The sequence below is a fragment of the Nicotiana attenuata genome, chromosome 8, assembly GCF_001879085.1.
Source record: "Nicotiana attenuata strain UT chromosome 8, NIATTr2, whole genome shotgun sequence".
NCBI lineage: Eukaryota > Viridiplantae > Streptophyta > Magnoliopsida > Solanales > Solanaceae > Nicotiana > Nicotiana attenuata.
In genome coordinates, this window is record NC_031996.1 from 5,341,139 (window position 1) to 5,364,839 (window position 23,701).

Genomic DNA, 23,701 nt, shown 5'->3' on the forward strand with positions numbered 1-23,701 from the left:
CTAGAGCCGCCAGAGGCTGGGGTAGAGGCCGAGGACGCGCACGTGGTGCAGCCAGAGCACCTGGGCGAGCTGCTACAGAGGAGCCACCAGTAGCTCCAGCCGGAGCCCAGGCACCTGATACGCCTACTACTACTACTCCAGCTCTCCAAGAGACCCTTGCACAGTTCATGAGCATGTACAGCACTCTAGCTCAAGCAAGGTTGATTCCCTTGATGCAGCCACATCTCAGACTCTCGCCGCCCGCACTCCAGAGTAGCGGGTTCAGGTCGATCAGATCCCAAAGGTTATACCGGTACCGCCTGTAGCCCCAGCTCAACCCGAGGGTAGGGCAGCAGTTTCATAGGAGGAGCAGTGGAGGCTTGAGAGGTACAAGAAGTACGACCCTCCTACATTCAGTGGTCTAGCATCAGAGGATGCTCAGGGATTTCTGGAGGAGTGCCACCGTATCCTCCACACTATGGGCATAGCATAGTCGAGTGGGGTTTCTTTCACTACCTTCCAGCTTCCAGGGGCAGCCTATCAGTGGTAGCATACTTTTGAGTTGGACAGTCCAGCTAAGGCAGCTTTCCTTGCATGGACTCAGTTCTCGGATTTATTTTTGAGGGAGTATGTCCCTCGGAGCCTCAGGGACGCATGGCGCGTGGAGTTTGAGCATTTACGCCAGGTAACTATGACTGTTTCAGAGTATGATGTCCGTTTCATTGACTTGGCTAGGCATGCACCGACCTTGGTTTCTACAGTTCGAGAGAGGGGACTGCCGATTTATTGAGGGGCTCATTCCCAGCATCAGGTCTAGCATGGCCCGGGAATTAGAGATGGATATCGCATATCAGCAGGTGGTGAGTATTGCTAGGAGAGTAGAGGGTATGCTTGCTCGGGATAGGGAGGAGAGAGAGGCCAAAAGGTCTCGAGAGTCGGGCCATTATTCTGGTGCCCGTGCTCTAGCTGCAGTTCGTCATGGTAGGGGCTATGTGAGTTGCCCCGTTCATTCAGCTCTTCCAGCCGCCAGTGGTATTCCAGCTCCTCCTAGACCTCAGGAACCTTATGATGCACCTCCAGTATCTAGTGTGCCTCTTGCACGGGGTGCTTTCAGTGGTCAGTCCAGCAGACCTGGCCCGAGCCAGTCGCAGCCACCATGTCCTCCTAGAGCTTGTTTTGAGTGTAGCGACACTCGCCATATGGTGAGGGATTGTCCAAGGCTTAGGAGGGGTGCACCTCCACAGACCTCTCAGCCACAGTGTGCTCTACAAGGTTCTCAGGCTATGATTACAGCACCAGCTGCCACCCCACATGCTCAGCCAGCTAGAGGGGGAAGTCGGGGAGGTAGAGGTCGCCCTAGAGGTGGAGGCTAGGCTAGATACTATGCTCTTCCTGCTCATATAGAGGTTGTTGCTTCTGATTCTGTCATTACAGGTATTGTTCCGGTCTGTCATAGAGATGCATCGGTTCTATTCGATCCAGGCTCCAGTTATTCCTATATGTCCTCTTATTTTGCCCCGCATTTAGGCGTATCTTGGGATTCTTTGAGTTCCCCCGTTTATGTGTCTACTCCTGTGGGAGATTCTCTTGTTGTGGACCGCATTTATCGGTCGTGTTTGATTGCTCTTAGTGTTTTTGAGACCAGAGCCGATTTATTATTGCTCAGCATGGTAGATTTTGATGTTATCTTGGGCATGGACTGGTTGTTGCCCCATTATGCTATTCTTGATTGTCACAGCAAGACTGTGATGCTGGCTATGCCAGGTTTACCGCGATTAGAGTGGAGGGGTACTTTAGATTACACTCCCAATAGAGTTATTTCATTTCTTAAAGCTCAGCGAATGGTTGAGAAGGGGTGTGACGTGTATCTAGCTTATGTGAGAGACATCAGTATTGATACCCCTACAGTTGATTCAGTCCCAGTAGTGAGGGATTTCCCTGATGTGTTTCCAGCTGATCTTCCGGGCATGCCGCCCGACAGAGATATTAATTTTGGCATTGATTTTTTGCCGGGCACTCAGCCCATCTCTATTCCTCATTATCGTATGACCCCTCCTGAGTTGAAGGAGTTGAAGGAACAGTTACAGGAATTGCTTGATAAGGGCTTTATTTGGCCCAGTGTGTCATAAGGGCTTTATTCGGCCAGTGTGTCACCTTGGGGTGCTCCTGTCTTGTTTGTGAAGAAAAATGATGGCTCTATGCGTATGTACATTGATTATCGCCGGCTGAACAAAGTTACAATGAAGAACCGGTATCCTTTGCCTCGTATTGATGACCTATTTGATCAGTTACAGGGTGCTCGAGTGTTTTCCAAGATTGATTTGCGTTCAGGTTATCATCAGTTGAAGATTCGGGAGCCAAAAATCCCGAAGACTGCTTTCAGGACTCGGTATGGTCATTACGAGTTCCTTGTTATGTCATTTGGGCTGACCAACGGCCCGGCAGCATTTATGCATTTGATGCACAGTGTGTTCCGACCGCATCTTGACTCGTTCGTCATTGTCTTTATTGATGACATTCTGGTGTACTCCCGGAGTCGAGAAGATCATGAGCAGCACCTGTAGACAGTGCTTCAGACCTTGAGAGAAAAGAAACTATATGCAAAGTTCTCAAAATGTAAGTTCTCGTTGGATTCTGTGGCATTTTTGGGTCACGTAGTGTCAAGTGAAGGGATCAAGGTGGATCCGAAGAAGGTAGAGGCAGTGCAGAGTTGGCCCAGACCATCCTCGGCTACAGAGATCTAGAGTTTTCTTGGTTTGGCGGGTTATTACCGTCGATTTGTTGAGGGATTCTCATCTATTGTGGCACCTATGACCAGGCTGACCTAGAAGGGTGCTCCGTTCAGGTGGACGGAAGAGTGTGAGGAGAGCTTTCAGAAGCTCAAGACAGCTTTGACTACAGCCCTAGTATTGATATTGCCTACCGGTTCGGGGACTTATACAGTCTATTGTGATACATCGCGAGTTGGACTCGGCGCGGTGTTGATGCAGGATCGTAGGGTGATTGCCTACGCGTCCAGACAGCTGAAGGTGCATGAAAAGAACTATCGTGTCCACAACCTTGAGTTAGCTGCTATTGTTCATGCCTTGAAGATTTGGAGGCACTATTTGTACGGTGTCCCTTGTGAGATCTATACCGATCACCAGAGTTTGCAGCATCTGTTCAAGTAGAAGGATCTTAATTTGCGTCAGAGGAGGTGGTTAGAGCTGCTTAAGGATTATGATATCACTATTTTGTACCACCCGGGGAAGGCCAATGTGGTAGCCGATGCTTTGAGTCGCCGGGCAGAGAGTTTGGGGAGTTTGGCTTATCTACCTGCAGTAGAGAGGCCCATGGCGTTGGATGTTCAGGACTTAGCTAGCCAGTTTGTGAGATTGGATATTTCTGAGCCGAGTCGAGTGTTGGCTTGTGTGGTTTCTCGATCTTCTCTTTATGATAGTATCAGGGAGCGTCAGTATGATGACCCCCATCTGCTTGTCCTGAAGGACACGATTCAGCACGGTGATGCTAAGGAGGTTACTATTGGGGATGATGGTGCTTTGAGGATGCAAGGCAGGCTATGTGTGCCTAATGTAGATGGTTTGCGTGAGTTGATTCTTTAGGAGGCTCACAACTCGCGGTACTCTATTCATCTGGGTGCCGCAAAGATGTATCAGGACTTGAGGTAGCATTATTGGTGGCGTAGAATGAAGGGGGACATAGTGGAATATGTTGCTCGGTGCCTAAATTGCCAGCTATTGAAGTATGAGCATCAGCGACCGGGTGGGTTGCTTCAGAAGTTAGAGATTCCAGAGTGGAAATGGGAGCTGGTCATTATGGACTTCGTTGTTGGACTCCCACGGACTCAGCGGAAGTTTGATGCAGTTTGGGTGATTGTAGATAGGCTAACCAAGTCAACTCATTTCCTTCCTGTGATGACTACCTATTCTTCCGAGTAGCTGGCTCGAGTTTATATCTGTGAGATTGTCAAACTTCATGGCGTGCCGGCATCTATCATCTCTGACTGGGGCACGCAGTTTACATCACGGTTCTGAGAGCCGTACAGTATGAGTTGGGTACTCAGGTGGAGTTGAGCACAGCATTTCACCCCAAGACAGATGGGCAGTCCGAGCGCACTATTCAGATCCTTGAGGATATGCTCCGTGCGTGTGTGATGGAGTTTGGAGGTTCTTGGGATCAGTTCTTGCCACTTGCGAGTTTGCCTACAACAACAGTAATCAGTCCAGCATTCAGATGGCACCGCATGAGGCTCTGTATGGTAGGCGGTGTCGGTCCCCAGTAGGTTGGTTCAAGCTGGGCGAGGCTAGATTATTGGGCACAGACTTAGTTCAGGATGCATTGGAGAAGGTTAAGGTGATTCAGGATAGACTTCGCATAGCCCAGTCCAGACAGAAGAGTATGCGGACGGAAGGTTTGCGATGTTTCATTTATGGTTGGAGAGCGGGTCTTGCTTCGGGTTTTGCCTATAAAGGGCGTTATGAGATTCGAAAATAGGGGCAAGTTGAGCCCAAGGTTTATTGGTCCCTTTGAGGTGTTGCGGCATGTTGGGGAAGTTGCTTATGAGCTTGCCTTACCTCCCAGCCTAGCAGGAGTTCATCCGGTATTTCATGTTTTGATGCTTCGGAGGTCTCGCGGTGATCTATCTCACGAGTTGGATTTCAGCTCAGTCCAGTTGGACAAGGATCTATCTTATGTTGACGAGCCAGTGGTTATATTGGACATGCAGGTTCGAAAATTGAGGTCAAATAACATTGCATCAGTGAAGGTTCAGTGGCGGGGTCAGCCGGTCGAGGAGGCGACTTGGGAGACCGAGCAGGATATGCGCAACCGTTATCCTCATCTTTTCACCACTTAAGGTATGTCTCTATGCTCGTTCAAGGACGAACGAATGTTATAAGAGGGGGAGGATGTAACGATCTGACCAGTCGTTTTGAGAATTAATGCCCCGATCCCCTATTAATTGATTCCCCGTTATCTTTTTCTGCTAATGTGACTTGCCGGGATGATTCGTTTTGAGTTTCGGAGAGTTTGGGACACTTAGTCCCTAAGTGAGAGCTTAAGTCTTAGAATTTGGACCGCAGTCGGAACAATGTGAAGACGGCTCCGGAATGGAATTTCGTCGATTCTGTTAGCTCCGTTGGGTGATTTTGGGCTTAGGGGCCTGTCCGGATGTTTTTGAGGTCTGTAGCTCATTTAGGCTTGAAATGGAAAAAGTTAAATTTTTTGGAGTTTCGGACAGGTAGTGGAAATTTTAATATCGCGGTCGGAATCCGATTCCGAAAGTTGGAATAGGTTCGTAGTGTTGAATATGAATTGTGTGCAAAATTTGAGGTCAATCGGACGTGATTTGGTTGGGTTCGGCATCGGTTGTCGAATTTGAAAGTTTCAAGTTCTTTAAGGTTGAATCGGAGGTTGACTTGTGTTTTCAGCGTTGTTGGATGTGATATGAGGGCTCGACTAAGTTCGTATGATGTTTTAGGATTGGTTGGTATGTTTGGTTGAGGTCCCGGGGGCATCGGGTGAGTTTCGGGTGCTTAACGGATTGGTTTGAGACTTATGCAAATGGTTGAAGTGTGCTGCATCTGGTGTTTTCGCACCTGCGCATTTAGGGCCGCAGAAGCGACTAAGGAGCCGTAAAAGCGAAAATGGGCCTGCCCAGCTGGGTCCGCAGATGCGGTGAGGATCCCGCAGAAGCGAAGCATAGAAGCGACTGAAGGACCGCGGGAGCGGGTCGCAGGTGCGGCCCAATGCTTGCAGATGTGGTCCCAGCCCACTTAACTGATTTCCGCACCTATGATGGATGTTCCGCAGGTGCGGTGCCGCAGGTACGAAGTAGGGGCCCGCAGGTGTGGTTTGTCTGGCAGAAAAAGAGAAAATTCGAGGGTTTGGTGTTTATTCCATAAAATTCAATTTTGAGCTCGAAGGAAGGCGATTTTTCGAGAGTTTTTCAAAGGAAATCATTGGGTAACGATTCCTAATCCTATTTTGATCATATTTCATTAATCCATAGATATTTTCTTCATTTAATTAAGGATTTTGAGTGAGAAAGTTGGGGAAATGGGGGAAAAGTTCCCCAATCGAATTTCTGAGTTTTGAGTGGGATTTTGACATCGGATTTGGATAATTTTGGTACGAGTGAACTCGGGAGTGAATGGGTGTTCATAATTTATGACTTTTACACAATTCCGAGACGTGGGCCCGGGAAGGATTTTTGGGCGTTTTTCTATGTTCTTGCCTTAGCTTTGATTTCATTATCTAAATTAGTTGTTTGTAGCTATATTTACGTTATGAAATTGATTTGATTAGATTTCGGCCACTCAGAGTTGGATACTCGTGGCAAGAGCGTGATTTCGGATTGATTTGAGCTTGGTTCGAGAGTGGCTTGCCTAACCTTGTAGGGGGGAACTCCCCTTAGGATTTGGTACTGTTTGATATGTGAGCGCCGTGTATGTGAGGTGACGAGTGCATACACGGGCTATCTGTTGAAAAACCATGTTTGCATTAAGCAAATATCTGTCTTCCTTTAATTAAGCAACACTAGTATATGTAACTATCTTGTTTAGCTTAGGAAAGTGTGTCTTAACTGTCTTAACTGCCCACCTGAACTCTGTGCAGCATGTTTAGTGAAAATTACATGTCTTCTTTGACATGAACTTAATCTAAACTGTAGAATTCCTTATTGAAACTATTGTTTATGTTGATTGACTTGCATATTTACTTTGGGACTACGGAACGGTATTCCGGGAGATTCCCCTGCACGTTTATGTTTGGGACTACGGGACGGTATCCCGGGAGATCCCCCTGTACTGGATATTTACTTTGGGACTACGGAACGGTATTCTAGGAGATTCCCCTGCATATTTACGTTTGGGACTACGGGACGGTATCCCGGGAGATCCCCTGTTGCTATCTCTGTGTACTGAGTTGTTGTTTTTCTGTGATTTTATTCTCGTTAAATGTTAGTATTTATCTTTACTGCGATATTTCATACGTATTATTTTATTTTATATAAATATACCAGTAGGGCCCTGACCTAATCTCGTCACTACTCGACTGAGGTTAGGCTTGGCACTTACTGGGTACGGCTGTGGTGTACTCATGCCCTTTCCTGCACATGTTTTTCGTGTGCAGATCCAGATACCTCTTTCCAACCATATTTCCAGTGAGGCGAGACGACTGTAGAAACTTCGAGGTATATCTACCGCGTCCGCAGACCTAGGAGTCCCTATCTACTCTTCCTTAAGTTAAAGTCTTCTTGTATTTTCTTTTTGTATCAGACTCTGGAGTATGGGAGTACTATGTCTTTTTCTTTAGCTTGTGACTTATGACATTTTGGGTTTTGGGAGAGTTATATATATATTGTTCGGAAGTGTATTGTATATGCCGAGCGGCATCGCATTTCCTTGTTTAAAACTTACTCTTAGTTGATAGTTTTTATGTTTTTCATTCCTTTTCCGCAAAGTTAGGCTTACCTAGTCGTAGAGACTAGGTGCCGTCACAATAGGTTCACGGAGGGAGAACTAGGGTCGTGACATTTTTAAGCAACCCTTCCTCTTGTGTTTGCAAAATTCCATGGACTTTTGAATTAATGCAATATGTTGCTTCATTTGGGAGGATGGAATCAGCAATCATATTAATATTATGTTGAGCGTCTCTATTTGTTGGAAAGTTAAGCTCACATATGGGATACTCCAACGGATCATCATCAAACTTCGGAGGTAAATCCTCAACTTGTGGATCTAGTGCATGCTCCTCCTCCTTGTGCTCTTCCATAGTAATATCAACATTCAAAGACTTTTCTCTGTTGATTGGACCAATTATTTGTAATTTGGTCAGGATAACATCATCATTGAACTTTAGATTTTTAGCAATTTCTTCTGAATTCAATGGTACTAAAATAATCTTACGTCCATCCTTCGTAAAAGAATAGGTATTAAGGTCTTCATCATATTTAGCACACCTATCATACACCCATGGTCTTCCAAATAATATGTGACAAACATCCATATTCACTACGTCACACCAAATCTTGTCTTTGTATATCTTACCAATAGAAATGGATACTAGGCATTGATGAGTTGCCTCTAAAACATCATCATCTTCAACTTCGATGCTATAAGGATGTGGATGAAATTTGGTTGACAAAACCATGTTTTAATAACCATCTCTTCAGAAACGATATTTGTGTGACTCCTACGATCAATGATCAATGAACAAACTTTTCCATGGGAGGTACATCTAGTGTGAAAAAGAGATTCATGTTGTCTCGTTTCTTCATCTTCTTGAACCAAAAATCTTCCTCTTGGTTGAATCTTAGACATGATGATTTCTCAACCTTTGTACCTGTGGGTTAGAGCTCTGATACCCAACTGATGTGATGAATTCATACACCTGGACCTATGGATTATAGATCTGATACCAAATTGATGTGATTCTTCGAGTTAACAAAGAACCAACCGCCCAGGATCAAGATCTTGAAACGGAAACGTGGTTTTTGGGTCGATTTCAAGAAACAACGTCTCAAGTTTCAGAATCTGATGATTCGAAAACAAGGTGAAAGATGATGACCTGAACTATAAGAAAGACTATTTACTCGTTCAAAACAAGTAAATATTGATATTGTACCAGTTCAAGGAAAGTTGTGATTATATGATATCAAAAAAAAAAAGAATTTAGATCAAGAAACGTGTTCTTGAATGATCAAGAACTGTAAAATTCCTAAAGTCACCACTTGGAATCAATTAACGCGATGAAAAAACACTACACGCAATTGAAAACAAGGTAAATACTATCACCACCTTGCTTGGAACCAAAAACAAGGATAAAGAAGACAAAATAGAGAAAAACACTCTATTGTAAAGCTAGGGCAAGCCTCAAAACGTGAATTATTCTCTACAAGGTAAGAGAACCCTTTATATAGACCTAGAGTCTCTTATTTGATGACTACAATTTCTATTCTAGTAAGGAAATAAAATAACTAAAGACAAGGAAAGTAAAATCCCTATTCTACAAGGAAAAGAAACTAGAATCCTACTAAAAGGAAAATCCTTATTCTAAAATGATAAAGTGAATCCGATTTTAAGAAGGAAATAATCTTGGCTTCTTGAAATCAATCTTGAGCTTCTTGGACTTCTTGCGCTTTTTGAAATTAAGTCCATCTATTTGGACTTGAGCTCTAAACATGATCTTGGCCAAATTTAATGAAATTTAACATAAAATTCTTCTTTTACATCACGAAGCGATGACTATTGCTCATTAGATCATTTTTATGGGTCCGAAAAACTTAGATGATTTGGGGTCGTCGCCTGAATTCATGCAGATGGCGTGGACTATAGTACACGAAAATCTGGGAATCGTCTTGAATTCCTATTTTATGGTCCTAAAATGCCAAAAGATGAGTAACGGTCATGGCGAAGCGATGACTAATTTTCATTAGGTTATTTTTATGGGCTCATAAAATTTTAGAAGATTGGAGGTCGGTCGCCCGAATTCATGCAGATGGCGTGAATTGTAGTATACGAAAATTTGGGAATCGTCCTGAATTCCTATTTTATGGCCCTAAAATGCCAAAAATCCAGGAACGGTCATGGCAAAGCGATGACTTTTGTTCATTAGATCGTATTTTATGGGCTCGCAAAATTTTAGGATATTCGGGACTGGACACCCAAATTCATGTAGATGGCGCGCACTATAGCACACGAAAATTTAGGAATCATCCAGAGTTCTTATTTATGGTCCTAAAATACCACAAAATAAGTAACGGTCATGGAGAAGTGATGTCTATTGTTCATTAGGTCGTTTTTTATGGGCTCGCAAAATTTTAGGAGATTCGGGGCCGGTCGCCCGAATTCATGCAAATGGCGTGGACTATAGCACACGAAAACGTGAGAATCATCATGAATTCCTGTTTTATGGCCCTAAAAGATTAAAAAACGAGGAACGGTCATAGCGAAATGATAACTACTTTTCCTTAGGTCATTTTTTATGGGCCCGCAAAATTTTAGGAGATTCGGGCCGCCGCCCGAATTCATACAGATGTCGTGGATTATAGCGCATAAAAATTTGGGAATTATTCTGAATTCCTGTTTTATGGCCCTAAAACACCAAAAAATGAGGAACATTCATGGCAAAGTAATGAATTTTATTCATTAGGTCGTAATTTATGGGCCCGTAAAATTTTAAAAGATTCGGGACCGGTCGCCTGAATTCATGCAGATGGCCCAGATTATAGCACACGAAAATTTAGGAATCATCTTGAATTCCTGTTTTATGGCCCTAAAACGCTAAAAACGAGGAACGATCATGGAGAAGCGATGCCTATGGTTCATTAGGTCGTTTTTTAAAGGCTCGCAAAATGTTAGGAGATTCGGGACCGGTCGGCCGAATTCATGCAGATGGCATGGACTATAGCACACGAAATATGGGAATCATCTTGAATTCCTGTTATATGGACCTAAAATTCCAAAAAAAAATAAGGAACCGTCTTGGCGAATCGATGATTATTGTTCATTAGGTCATTTTTTATGAGCCGCAAAATTTTAGGAGATTCGGAGTCAGTTGCCTGAATTCATGCAGATGGCGTGGACTACATCACACGAAATCTCGGAATCATATTGAATTCCTGTTTTATAGCCCTAAAAGGCCAAAAAATGAGTAAGGTCATGGTGAAGCGATGACTATTGTTCATTAGGTCATTTTTTATGAGCCCGCAAAACTTTAGGAGATTCGGGGTCGGTCGCCTGAATTCATGCTGATGACGTGGGCTATAACACACGAGAATTAGTGAGTCATCCTGAATTCCTATTTTATAGCCCTAAAATTCCAAAAAATGAGGAACATTATGGCTATATCAGCTTTTTCGTGTATATTAATATATTTTGATTTTGTAGAATTTCTTTGACGGACTCTAACAACCTCAAAATTAGAATTTGAACATTCCAATAGCTTCGTATGGTGATTTTAACGTGGAGTACGCTCGAATCGAGTTTCGGACGATCCGTGAGTGATTTGGCGCTTATTGTTGGAAGTTGGCATTTTGAAGGTTTTGCAGATCGCTAAGTGTGACTTGGAACGGGCTTTGGTGATATCGGATCCCGTTGGCTATTTCTAGCCTGGGGATAGGTTCGTTTTGTCATATTGGACTTGTACGTGAAATTTGAAATTTTGGTTCCATTCCGAGTTGTCTAAGTATGATTCTTCGCGTTCGGAGTTAGTTGAAATAAGATAAAAGTTTGGAAGATTGATTAGTTTGGTTTTGGGTGAGATTCTTGGTTGTGATGTTATTTTATATGTTTCGAGACCTCGAGTAGGTCTGGATTATATTTTTGAACTTGTTGGCAAGATTGCACAGGGTCCCGGATGGCTCGGTGAGTTTTGGACTACCAGAAGGATGTTCAAAGTTGGCAGATTTTTGCTGGTGCTGGTGTGCTTCGCGGTCCAAAGGAGGTCCGCCATTGCGAAGAAGAAATTTGGAGGGGCGGTTGTTAATCTTCGTGAACGCAAAGAAGGCCTCGCTAACGCGATTGAGGACTTGACTCCTTTTCGCGAACACGATGGTGCCTCCGTGAACGCGTAGAAGGAAAGGAGGGCTGGCAGGACTTGGCCTTCGCGAATGCAATAGGGGGTCCGCGAACGCGAAAGGTTGGAGCGGCAGTAGCCTTTGCGAACGAGACTGGGAGTCTGTGAATGCAAAGAAGGATGCTTGAGCAGATTATAAGTTTCATTTCAGGACTAATTAGGCTCATTTTATCTTATTCTCTCTTGGCTTGGGAGATTTGGGGTCTTTTTGAAGTGCTATTTTTATCAACTATAGTAGGTAAGTGATTCCTACTTATTGTAAGATAAATACATAGATTTGTACATGAAAATTAGTAAAAATTTGAAATTTTGTTGAAAAACCTAGAAGTTGTAAAAATAGGATTTGACCATGAAATTGGAAATAAATTATATATTTGATTTTGTGCTGATACGGTTAATATTTATCTTCAAAAATTTTGGGAATCCAGGCGTGGGCCCGGGGTTTACTTTTGTTGACCTTCCGTGTGGGATTGAGAATTGATTCTAATAGTTAAATTATGAGTTCTCGAGTATATTTTGATATATTTACACGTTCTTTTGGCTAGTTTCGAGTTACATTGCATTGATTTGAGGTACTACTGAGGTATTGTACCAGATTACTGGATTTACAAGCAAGGTGAGTCTTTTCTCTAGTCTCGTGTAAGAGAAAAATTATCCCGTATGTATTCTATTTGCTATATGTTACTTGCTACGGGAGCTATACACGTACGAGGTGACGAGCGTCCGTGCGTATGCTAGATTCTTGATTATGTCCGGGTAGACTTAGACTCATATCATGCTTAAACTGTACTACGTGAGTTATTCCTATCTGTTTAAATGCTCCAGTTTATGACTTAGCTTGAGACTAGGATTTACGTAGTTGACCTAGCCTTGTACTTGAAATTTTGGCGGGATACTTGATTATCGATAGAGTTATGTTTTCCCTTACGTTCATACACTCGTGTTGTGGTTATTTGACCTAAAGTTTCGTGATTTTCTAAACTTGCTCGTACCTGTTGACATCCAATTTTGTCCCTCCTTTCTTCTAATTAATTCCTTGAGCTTCTAAGTTATAAATACATCAAATACTTTATTTTTCAGTACTGCTTTACTTTTATTATTATTGTTATTATTATTATTACTACTACTATAGCTATTAGTAATATCACTACTAATATTATCACTATTATACTAATTATTACTAGTATTTTAAGCAATATTATTATTATTATTATTATTATTATTATTATTATTATTATTATTATTATTATTATTATGTGTCTAAAAATAATATATTTGAATCCAATTTAGAAGCTGAAAAGAAAAAGGAAGAAGGGAAAAAGATTTGAGAAATATCATGGTATAGCCAGTTTTCACACTGGTCAATGAAAAATAGCCAGCGTTTATCAAGTCAATGAAAAATAGCCACTATTTTGCTGCAACAGGGACCGGTCCAGTATAATATAAGGGAGTCTGGTGCATTTGTGTACGAACTCCAGCATATTATGCTGGACCGGTATACTTTGCTAACTCCTGTAAAATTTGCGGGAGACTGGAGCACCAGTGCTCCAAACTCCAGTATATTATACTGGACAATTATACTTGCTGGAACTCCCGTAAAATTTGCGGGAGTTCCAGCATAATTATGCTTGAACTCCCGTAAAATTTGCGGGAGTTCCAGCATAGTTATCCTGGAACCCGTAAAATTTGCGGGCGTATTTTTCCGGATTTTGAACAGTGTTTTCGCTCAGATTTAAAGTGGCTAAATTTCGATGACTTTTGAAACTTGGCTATTTTTCAACGACCAGTGGTAAATCTGGCTATTTTTGAATTTCTCCCCAACAATAGCCTAAATATTAAACTCCAACTCAATGGCCTTAAATCATCTAACACCAGCCCAAAACCAAGCTTTCCAGCTTCCAGGCCTATTCAATCCCACTTCCCATAAGCCCAAGTCTGTTAACTTAGTTAGGGTTCCATTTTCTTCTAAGCAGCGCCTCCCTCTGCTATGTCCTCCATACCTACCCCTTTGTCCTCTTCTCCATTTTTGACTAAAATTCAAGCTTCAACCGTCAAGGATAGCCCTTGTCCACCCAATTTCAAGCAAAGAAAAACCTTCTCTCATCCTATTTTGGCATGTATCGATGACCAAGAAATGATCCTCCTATTTTTACACTACAAGACTTGTCGAATCTCTCTGCCTCAGCCAAGATCTTACCATTTCGTGCAAGAACTGAGTGAATCACGTGAGTACCTACTGCGGTTCCAACGTTCAGATTTGAACGGCTCCATTTGACTTCATTTGAAATCTGAAGCACAAAAATATCCCGCCTAAAACACAATCCCTAGCTCTACATCTGCTTGGACTACTTAATATAGAAAGATTTTGCTACAATCTAAAAGGTTTAAGTTTTAAGTCTTCACGCTAAGCCGACTGCTTTGAGATATAATTATGCTATCTTAAATTTTAGTTCAGTTAACTATTTATCTTTCACCTGTATTTTTTAACACGCTCATTTATATTTTACACTTAGCATCTATTAACCTAAGTTTGACCGGTTAACCGTAATTGACGGATCATATAAGGTGCCTTCATAACCTTCCCTATAGGATTAATTAGAACCCTTACCTAGAATTTCTAAGGTTAAGCAGACCGTAAAAAATAGAGTTAACTTTAAGCACTACTTAGTTAAAGTTGGTGTCCTAATTCACCGTTAAAATAATTAGGTGGCGACTCTCTTTACTTAATTAAACCTTCAGATTTGCCTATATGTTATACTCTATTTTGACCCGTGTTAAAATGGGGTATAACAGTACCTTCACGACTTGGTCTAGTGACCCGCTGAAAGTTTCACTATTCTTATGGGATCGGGTCGTTAGCCTCGGCAGTATTATGAACCATTTTTATGGGAGTGGTATGAGATATACTTATGGGATCGGGCCGTACGACCTCATCAGTATCAACACCATTCTTTTGTGATCGACCTGTTCACATCGGCAGAATCATGCATAATATTCGATAGGGAGTCAGTGCATATACGAGTTCCCTGTCTTGAGATTTGTTTGCACCTGATATTGGTTACCTTTGTTCCATTCGAGGAAGTATTTGGTATTTGATGATTTCGCATTTATTCTTCTGTTGAGAATCATAGTATTCATATTTATCTATTTTGTTGCTACTTGTTACGCTTCATACCTGTCTACTTTTATGTATATTGTTATTTGGAACACTAGTAAGTGTCGATGCCGATTCCTCGCCACTACTTCTTTAAAGTTAGACTAGATACTTACTGGGTACGCATTGATTTACATACCCATACTACACTTTTTCTCTAATTGTGCAGGTACTGAGACAGGTACCTCTGGTGGTCACGCGGGCGCGCAGGCACACTTGCTGGGGAGACTTAGTGGTGAGCTGCCTTCTATGTTTTGTCTTGCAGCACATGGAGTTTCCTTTATTATTATTTTGTGTTTTATCTATTTTTATGCAGACGGTAGTTGTAGCAGTTTTTATAGTTTGGTAGATGCTCATTCACTTGTGATACCGGAGTTTGCAAATTTTTTTAGCAGATATTTTGGTATTATATCATTCAGCTTTATGTTTTGTTCATATTTCGCAACTTGGTAAAGATGATAGTATTTATCATGGTTCCTAAATCTACTTCCACTTGATTATTTTTATTATTTTATTTTAGAAGTGTTATGAGCAGTCGATTGAGGTGGTGATATATTGTTGGCTTGCCTAACGGCAGCGTTGGGCGTCATTGAGGCCTATAGTGAGAATTGAATCGTTACATTTTTGGTATTTCAGGGTCATGTAACACCAATTTATGACTATATCTTCTCGTGTGTACTAGTACATGTTGATTTTGTAGAAAAAAAATTTGTGGACTCTGATTGGTCTTGAATTTTTTAGGTACATTGAAACCACCTAGTGGCTAATACTCATTATTCCGCCATGACTTTCGATTTATTTTATGGCATTTCGAGGTCATGGAACATAAATTTATGATTATATCTACTTTTTTATGTATATTAATACATGTTGATTTTGTAGAATTTTTTTGACGGACTCTGATTGGCCTGAAGTTTCATAGGTCCATAGGAAATGGCCTAGTGACCAATACCCATCGCTTCGCCATGACTAACGTTATTTTTTGGTGTTTCGGGTTCATTTTTTAGTGTTTCAGGGTCATGCAACACGAATTTATGATTATATCCACTTTTTCATGTGTGTTAGTACATGTTGATTTTGTAGAATTTTTTTGACGGACACTGATTGGCCTGAAATTTGTAGGTCCATTGAAAACGACATAGTGACCAATTCTCATTGCTTCGCCGTAACTTTCGAGTTCATTTTATGAAATTTCGAGGCTATGCAACACGAATTTGTGATCATATTCACTTTTTCGTGTGCATTAGCATACGCTGATTTTGTAGAATTTTTTTGACGGACTCTAATTGACCTAAAATTTTGTAGGTCCAGAGAAAACGGCCTTGTGACCAACACTCATAGCTCTGTCGTGACTTTCGAGTTCATTTTATGGTGGTTCAAGGTCATGCAACACGTATTTGTGATTATATCCATTTTTTCGTATATATCAGCACATACGAGTATTAATTGCAAGGCCAATTTCGATACACCTACCAAATTTCAATTCAATCGGAGTTTGTCAACTTTCTGAGCACCGGTAGGATCCCAGTGGTCGTAAGCTCCATATGGTCGTGCGTAGTATTCTTATGACCCTAAAACACCAAAAACAACATTAGTCACAGTGAGTATTGCTCACAAAGTCGTATCTATGGATCCACTAATTTTTATGTCAATCATAACGTGTCAACCAAATACAGAAAAATCATCATGTATATAAACACATGAAAAAACTGAAATAATCATTAATTTTCGTTTCATGACCGCCAAAAAATGATGTTAGTCGTGATGAATATTTCACCCAAGGCCGTATCTAATGGATTCACCAATTTTTAGGTCACTTGGAGACCGTCAACCACAAAAATACTCATTAAATTTCTGTTGCATGACCCTGAAACGCCAAAAGATAATGTTAGTGATGTTGAGTAGTGCTCACAAGGTCGTATCCCATAGATCGACAAATTTTTTAGATCAGTCAGAGTCCGTCAATCAAATTCAAAAAGACCGTCATGTATATAAATACACGAAAAAATAGAAATAATCAATAATCCCTGTTTCATGACAATGAAATGCCAAAAAGTGGTGTTAGTCATGGTGAGTATTGCTCATAAGGTCATATCCCATGGATCCACATATTTTTAAATCAATCGGAGCTCCGTCAACCAAATTGAAAAAAATTATCATGTATATAAACATACAAAAAAAATAAAAATATGTAAAGAGTTGTCCTTTTAATGGGCCTAGTAAAGATCTAGGAAAGAGAGTGGGCTCGTGCGCAAGAGAAATAGTCTAAAGCTGAAGTAGTGGATTTTCCCCATCCCTACGCGTGAGATATAGGGAGTCTTACCGAAATGTCCCAAAAAAGTCTCAACTTACCAACCTCTAGCCATTAATTATAGACTTACCAAAACTAGCCAATCACATATAAAAATTAAAAACCCAATTTGGTTCTTTCTCTCCAAGAATCACACACAAAGATCTCCTTTCATATTTTCAAGCGTGATTACCAACATTAGATGCAAGACGGAAAGGAAATTTTATGGATGAAGTAGCAAATAAAGTGATGAAATACAAAGAAATATATATACAAAATCTCAAAAATCTAAGCAAAAAGGACTTTTTTCAATGGGTATGGTTGAGATTCATTGAGAACATATAGATGAGTCAATATACAAAATTCGAGCAAGATTGGAGGTGATTTGGTTTCAAAATTCGTAGTTAAAATCGAGTTCAGAAAAGTTCTTCTGCGACACATGTATCAAACATGTATCACGTATGTATCTCACACGCAAGTATACATGTGATACACATTTGATACAAAAGTGATACATATGTGATACAAAAGTGATACATGGTGTAATACACCTATTATTTTTTCATGTTCATCTTTTACTTCGAATTTTGAATTCAAACCACCTCAAAACTCTACCAAATCATCCCAAAACTGAGATTCATGCTCCTTGAGATGTACCCAATCTATTCTAATAACACCCACTCAAAAGAAAGCAAACATTTGACCTTTTCTGGCTACAAATAGCTAATTGGCTAATATTAGTAATATTTTATGAATTGGCCAAATTTTGTGATAAACTACTTATTAATGGACATAGCTGGTATTTTCCCTGAGATATACGTGAAGCTTAATCCTAATCATGTTTATTTATTTAAATTTTTGAAGTAGACTAGAAATTATTCAAATTCATCCTCTTGAAATTTTAGTGTGTTTTAATTTTATATAAACGAGTCAATATTCAAAATCATTGAGCCACTATTGTAATTATGACAATTATTCAACAATTCTAATATGTTGGTATATAATACCCACATATTTATTATTTATGTCCCTAATTTATACTAGAAGAGCTTGTTGAATCTCGAGGAATACACTAAAGAAACATTCATTTCAAGAGGAGTACTTAAGCAGAAAGATGTATTGAAATATATAGTACTCCTTGTATTGATACCGCTTAAGAACTAGAATATAATCTAAACCCTATATTCCATTTTTATGTACTTCCTATTGAAGAACATAAAAACTTTTCAACAATATCCAACTCTCACCACCATACTCCACTACACAAGAAAAAAGGTTCAAATATTCATTTTGTGGGTAAGTTTAATTATGATACATCAATCAAACAAAGTACATTCATTTTCTGTCCCAACTTTGTTACAGTCTTCTAAATTGCAAATCATGCCTAATTTGTCTCTTTTGTTGATCCACTTCTCTTCTTTACACTCCCAACTTCATGTCCATTTGACCTATAAAATCTTGAAACAGAAAACCCTGTAATAAATAAGCACTGACCAAAAACAACATAATAAAAGTTTAAGTTATACACACAAAAAACAAAATAAAAAACAGCCCGATGCACTAAGCTCCCGCTATGCGCGGGGTCCGAGAAAGGGCCGGATCACAAGGGTCTATTGTACGCAGTCTTATCCTGCATTTATGCAAGAGGTTGTTTCCACGGTTTGAACCCGTGACCTCCTTGTCACAAGGCAGCAACTTTACAAGTTACGCCACGGCTCCCCTTCTTAAGTTATACACACCGTATGTAAAGAATTTTCACACTATCAGGTCACCCGAAGAATATCTACAGTTAAGCCTCCTTAAAATGCAGGATTTGCAATCTTGAAAATAAGACAGGTACCTGCTCAACAGGTAAAGGTGGCTTGATGGTGTAAAAAATCTTTACTTTTAACGATGTATGTAACTTAAACTCTATAGTAAAAACCAACAAATATTGTACAATTTTAGTTTTGTTAAAAGAAAATGTGACTATACCAGCTTGTAGGGATAGGAATCAGTGTAATTGATCTGTCAACAGAAGAAAAGTGAGGAGAGCAAGCAAAACTGCAGACAACAAACCAACTTGAGATTTGAATGCTGCATTTCTTTTGGGAAAATCTGTTGGAAGTGCACATTCTTCACCATTGAAGAATATTTTAGCAGGAAATCCATCTCCTGAAGGAATGTTAATATTTGGTGTATGTTTTTTCAAGAATGAAATCACAGATTGTTGTTTTCCAGGCACTCTTGAATCTTTATCAGGATTAGTTCCATTTACTTCTCCAACTAAATAGTTCAATCCAGGTAAACCTTGCATGAAAATCGTGTCGTTTCGTTGAGGTAACTTAGTACCATTGAAAGAGTAAACATTTTCATAGCCTTCGGCAATGTTTTTCTTCATCTGAATGGCTGTAAACCAGTCCTCAAACGCGACGTTTCCCCAGTTAAAGAGAGTCACTCGAGCTGTCCATCCGCTCTTGTAATCACTATCAACATGCCAATTTATGCTCACCCCACAATTATCAGGACAAGGTAGTTTCTTAGGAAATGGACCGAAGTGTTTGATCGCGTTCCAGGCTTCCGCCATTTTTTCCCTGTCTTCGAAAGGGACAAGAAGTGCTTGTGGAGGGAGAAGTAACGGCTTTCTATTCGCGTCACATTTAGACGTCTGTTGACAGCCGCAAGCACAAGTGTTGCAGGGAATAACAGAATCAGCATAATAAGCTGAGAATGAAACACAACATTTGTTTTCTTTTGGCTTTGGACGCGTAATATTGCAAGAAATTTGCCAACTAGCCACAGCAGTAGAAGTCATGCCCGTTCCACTCGGATCAGGGAATCCTGTTGGATCTACTCTAACAGGAGGGCCACATTTATACGATGGATTAACCGTACCTTCAATTTTCCAATTCTGAGGCGGATACAGGGCGGTTCTGTTCATATCAGGAGGAAGTTTAAAGACTTCAAGCTGAAAAATAGACCTTGCTTTGGTCTCATTCATAGTAGGTGGCAAAAGTGTTCCATTTCTGCAACAATAAGGTATCTTTCCAAGTTTGTCATCATTTTCCTTTTCGGGTGGCAAATCCGAGATGAGTGGCTTCTTTTGACAATTCAGGACAGTAGTGAAGTCGAAATCCTTGTAATATTGTCCCTGAGGCCCGTATATGCATTCAGAAGGGTCTTTTTTATGAGTGTATGCGCCTTTCATGCTATAAATGAACTCATTTCGCATCCATTCCCAAGTCAAGTTCCAATGATCAAGACGGCCTAAGGGGCTGAGGTTGTCGATGGTAACCTGTGCTTGGTACTTGTTTTCATACGCGGATAGAACATCGTATGTGAACGAGAGGTCTCCGTATTGGCGAGGCATGAACTTGAGGGTAGTATTCTTGGGCTTGAATTTGGGGTCCCTCTTGCAGCAAGCATGCATATAAGTTTCTGCATATTTTGCAATCAGATAAATTAAACAGTTTCAGCAGTATGATCTATACTTTAAATTCTAGTACTATAAGTTTTCTGATCAGATACAAAACCAGACATATTATATCAGTTTATGTTGCTTGAATCCTTCAAAAATGTTGTTGCATCTGTGTCGGGTCCTCCAAAAGTGCATCATTTTTGGAGGATCCGACCCATACCCAATAACATATTTGGAGAATCCAAGCACATATTCATCATACACATGAAGAACAAAATCTTAATGCAAATAGACTTTAAACATAGAAAACAACGAATTATTCATCATAATTCCTGATTAGTTAAAGTCGGCTATGCGCATATTTTATATCCATGTTATAACGAGATATAATAGTTACTCTTATTTTCTTAATTCATTCCAAAAAGAACAACATTTTTCTATAGTTGAAAATTGGATAACGTTAAAAACTTCCTAATCTATCCTTAACTGCGTGCTCTTAAAAAGCCATGCATGGCATGTTTAATACCACAAGTTTTTTCTTCCTCGAGCTCGTGCCAAATCAAATATTAAAGGGCAGTCTGGTGCACTAAGCTCCCGCTATGCACGGAGTACGGAAAAGGGCCGGACCACAAGGGTCTATTGTACGCAGCCTTGCCCTGTGCATTTCTGCAAGAGACTGTTTCCACGGCTCAAACCGATGACCTCCTGGTCACATGGCAGCAACTTTACCAGTTGCGACAAGGCTCACCTGCAAATATCGTCATATAAAAATGTGAAAATGTATACTTACTGAAGCGCTTAGGAGCAGGGCATTTGTATCCATCATTAAGAAGCTTAATTGTCCTAGGCATTGGAGTTGCTTTTGGCGAAACACCAAATTGTGTTCCCTTAATCTTCACTTGCGCCGCCATCTGAGTAAAATCTCCGGCGGTATCAATCGCCGTCTTCAAATCCGACTGCGGAAACCCTGCCAATACTGTGCCGTTTTTCCCAACTTTGATCGGAAATCCGTCGCCTTCAACCGCTACAGCTCCGTCAGTTGACACTAAAAGCTCGTTATGTTGAAACCCTACGTGAACTTTCCATGATTTCAGCTCGTAAAGTCCAGTATTAATCACCGTTAACATGGAGTTAAATGCCCATGCTTGTGCTGATACGTTTTTTACGAACGGGTATTCACGTTCGCGGCTGTCGAATGAATATGAAACGAATATGCCGTCGCAGTTCTCTTGCTCCGGCGGTGGCGCGGCCGGGACTGACGACTCGTCACCGCCGCCGTAGTCTTGAGCTTTAGATATTTGAATGTTATGACATAACAAGATTAATGTAAAGCAAGAGATGGCAGCAGCATTTTTCCATGGTATTTTCATTCCTTCACTTCTTACGATCATTTGAAGGAATTAATAATGTTTTTTGTTGTTGTTTTTTTTTTTTTTTAAGGAAATGGACAATGTTGGTTGTTTTTGTTTTTATTGTTGTTGTTGTTGTTCTTGTTTTGTTAAGATGTATCGTTGTTCAAATTTTTGGTTTTCATGCAAAGAAAGTAGAGGAGGAGGAGGAGGGAGGCGGCAGGGGAAGAGGAAGGACGATTTGTTGATGCCGCGTGAAAACGCACACGGCAATCATCAATCAACTACGTCTCAATTCCAAATTAGTTAATTAATGTCGATTACCAAAAAAATAATGAACGATGTAGGAGTAAGAGAAACCATGCATCAGACAGTTAAAACGGTCTTGTAGTAATAATAAACAGAAAATTATAAGACTTGTTCAACTTCAATGCTCTTCCTCTAGTTTTCCCCGATTCTTACGGAGGACACACTGAATTTTAAGATTCTATTTTTACCAAATGAACCTTTTTTAATTTATGGTTAAAATGAAGATAAGCTAATGTCTAGAATATGCCAGCCATGGGATATTAGGCCATCCATTACAATTTCCATCTCTTTTTCTCTGTTTTTACCCTTTTTAGGACCAAAGGCAAAATGAAAAACAATGATGAAGTATTGTTTATGAGTTCACGTGAACCCATGCTCCTCTCCTTAAATCATGTATAATAATATATATTTTTTTAAATTTGCTTATATATGTGTGTGCACCCATGCTCAAAGATTCATATGGTGCAATAATTATTGGGTGCACCTGTACAAGTGAAATTAGCGGTTCAAAACCCACTCCAGACAGTCTTGTTTTCGACATTGAGTATAGATATATATGTTAAAATAAATAAAAATTTAAAAAACGTATTTGAACTTATAATTTCAAAAGTATAATGAGCTCAGGGTAAGAGACTAAAGTTAAACCCGACAAATGAGAATTCTAGATCCACCTCTTTATAATAGTGCCCCCATCCTCTTGAAATCCTGAATCCGCCTCTATGTATAACTGTGTATAATCAATGAATAATTAATGTATTTCAGCTACGAAAAGTATACATTGAATCTGATCGACTATTAGAATAAAAATCCCAAAAGAAATGCTATGAAACACATTTTTGGCATAATTAAATTCTTGTAGACATAGAGGAGTTAGATTGAAAATTTAGTTTAGCTGACATGACAAATTGTCAATTTCAGTGACGGTGTTATTTCTAAAACTCTAAGGGGTCGTTTGGTATGAGGTATAAGAAGGTATAAGAGTGGTATAAAAATTTAATACCACCTTAATACTCTGTTTGGTTAGCAAACCAGGTATAAGTTATCCCGGTATTAATTTTAACACTGGGATAACTTATACCTTATAGAAGGTGGGGTAATTAGCACCGGTATAACTTATACCTTCTTAGAAATTATGCAATTGTCATTCTTAATACAACATACCAAACAATGAATAAACAACAATCCCAACATAACTTATCCCAATATAAATTGTACCGGTATAAATCATATTCCAACCAAACGACCCCTAATATTGTTATTTAAGGGCCAAAGAGCCAGAGAAAAATACTAAAGCAACTTGCAGCCCCGCTTTCGTCCAATGGTTTCATAAAACATGCAGAAAAGGTCTTACTAAAATATGCAGCACGAGCTAAAGAATGCATTACCGACAGTCCATATTCATGTTTGTTTAGAGAATTGCAGGTTATGTTAGGTTTCCGATTAGACATTAGGTCTGCCTATTCAAGCAATCAGACATTATTGCTTATGTTGACTCATGACTGGCAACTTATTGCCCCTCTGCAGATACAGGTTCTACATCTCCAAATTTACAGCATAAGAAGTTCAGTGGTTTTCATTGGTTTCCTTTGACTTAACCATCCGATATTTACACTTACCAACCCGATTAATCCGGATTCACACCGGAT

The 23,701-nt window shown here is 40.2% G+C and overlaps 1 protein-coding gene across 4 annotated transcripts; it reads right to left on the reverse strand.

Annotated features, from left to right (window-relative positions):
- On the reverse strand, window positions 18,084-22,047 carry LOC109230780 (COBRA-like protein 10). Of its 4 annotated transcripts, none has more exons than XM_019396212.1 (3): window positions 21,188-22,047; window positions 18,975-20,417; window positions 18,084-18,448 (listed from the first exon to the last, which is right to left on the reverse strand). In XM_019396212.1, exons 1-2 carry the CDS (start codon window positions 21,786-21,788, stop codon window positions 18,994-18,996), a joined length of 2,025 nt encoding a protein of 674 aa, XP_019251757.1. In that variant the 5' UTR covers window positions 21,789-22,047; the 3' UTR covers window positions 18,084-18,448; window positions 18,975-18,993. The 4 variants fall into 4 exon arrangements, with proteins under 4 accessions (XP_019251757.1, XP_019251756.1, XP_019251755.1 ...); XM_019396211.1 differs by having other exon boundaries at window positions 18,084-18,473; XM_019396210.1 differs by having other exon boundaries at window positions 18,084-18,489.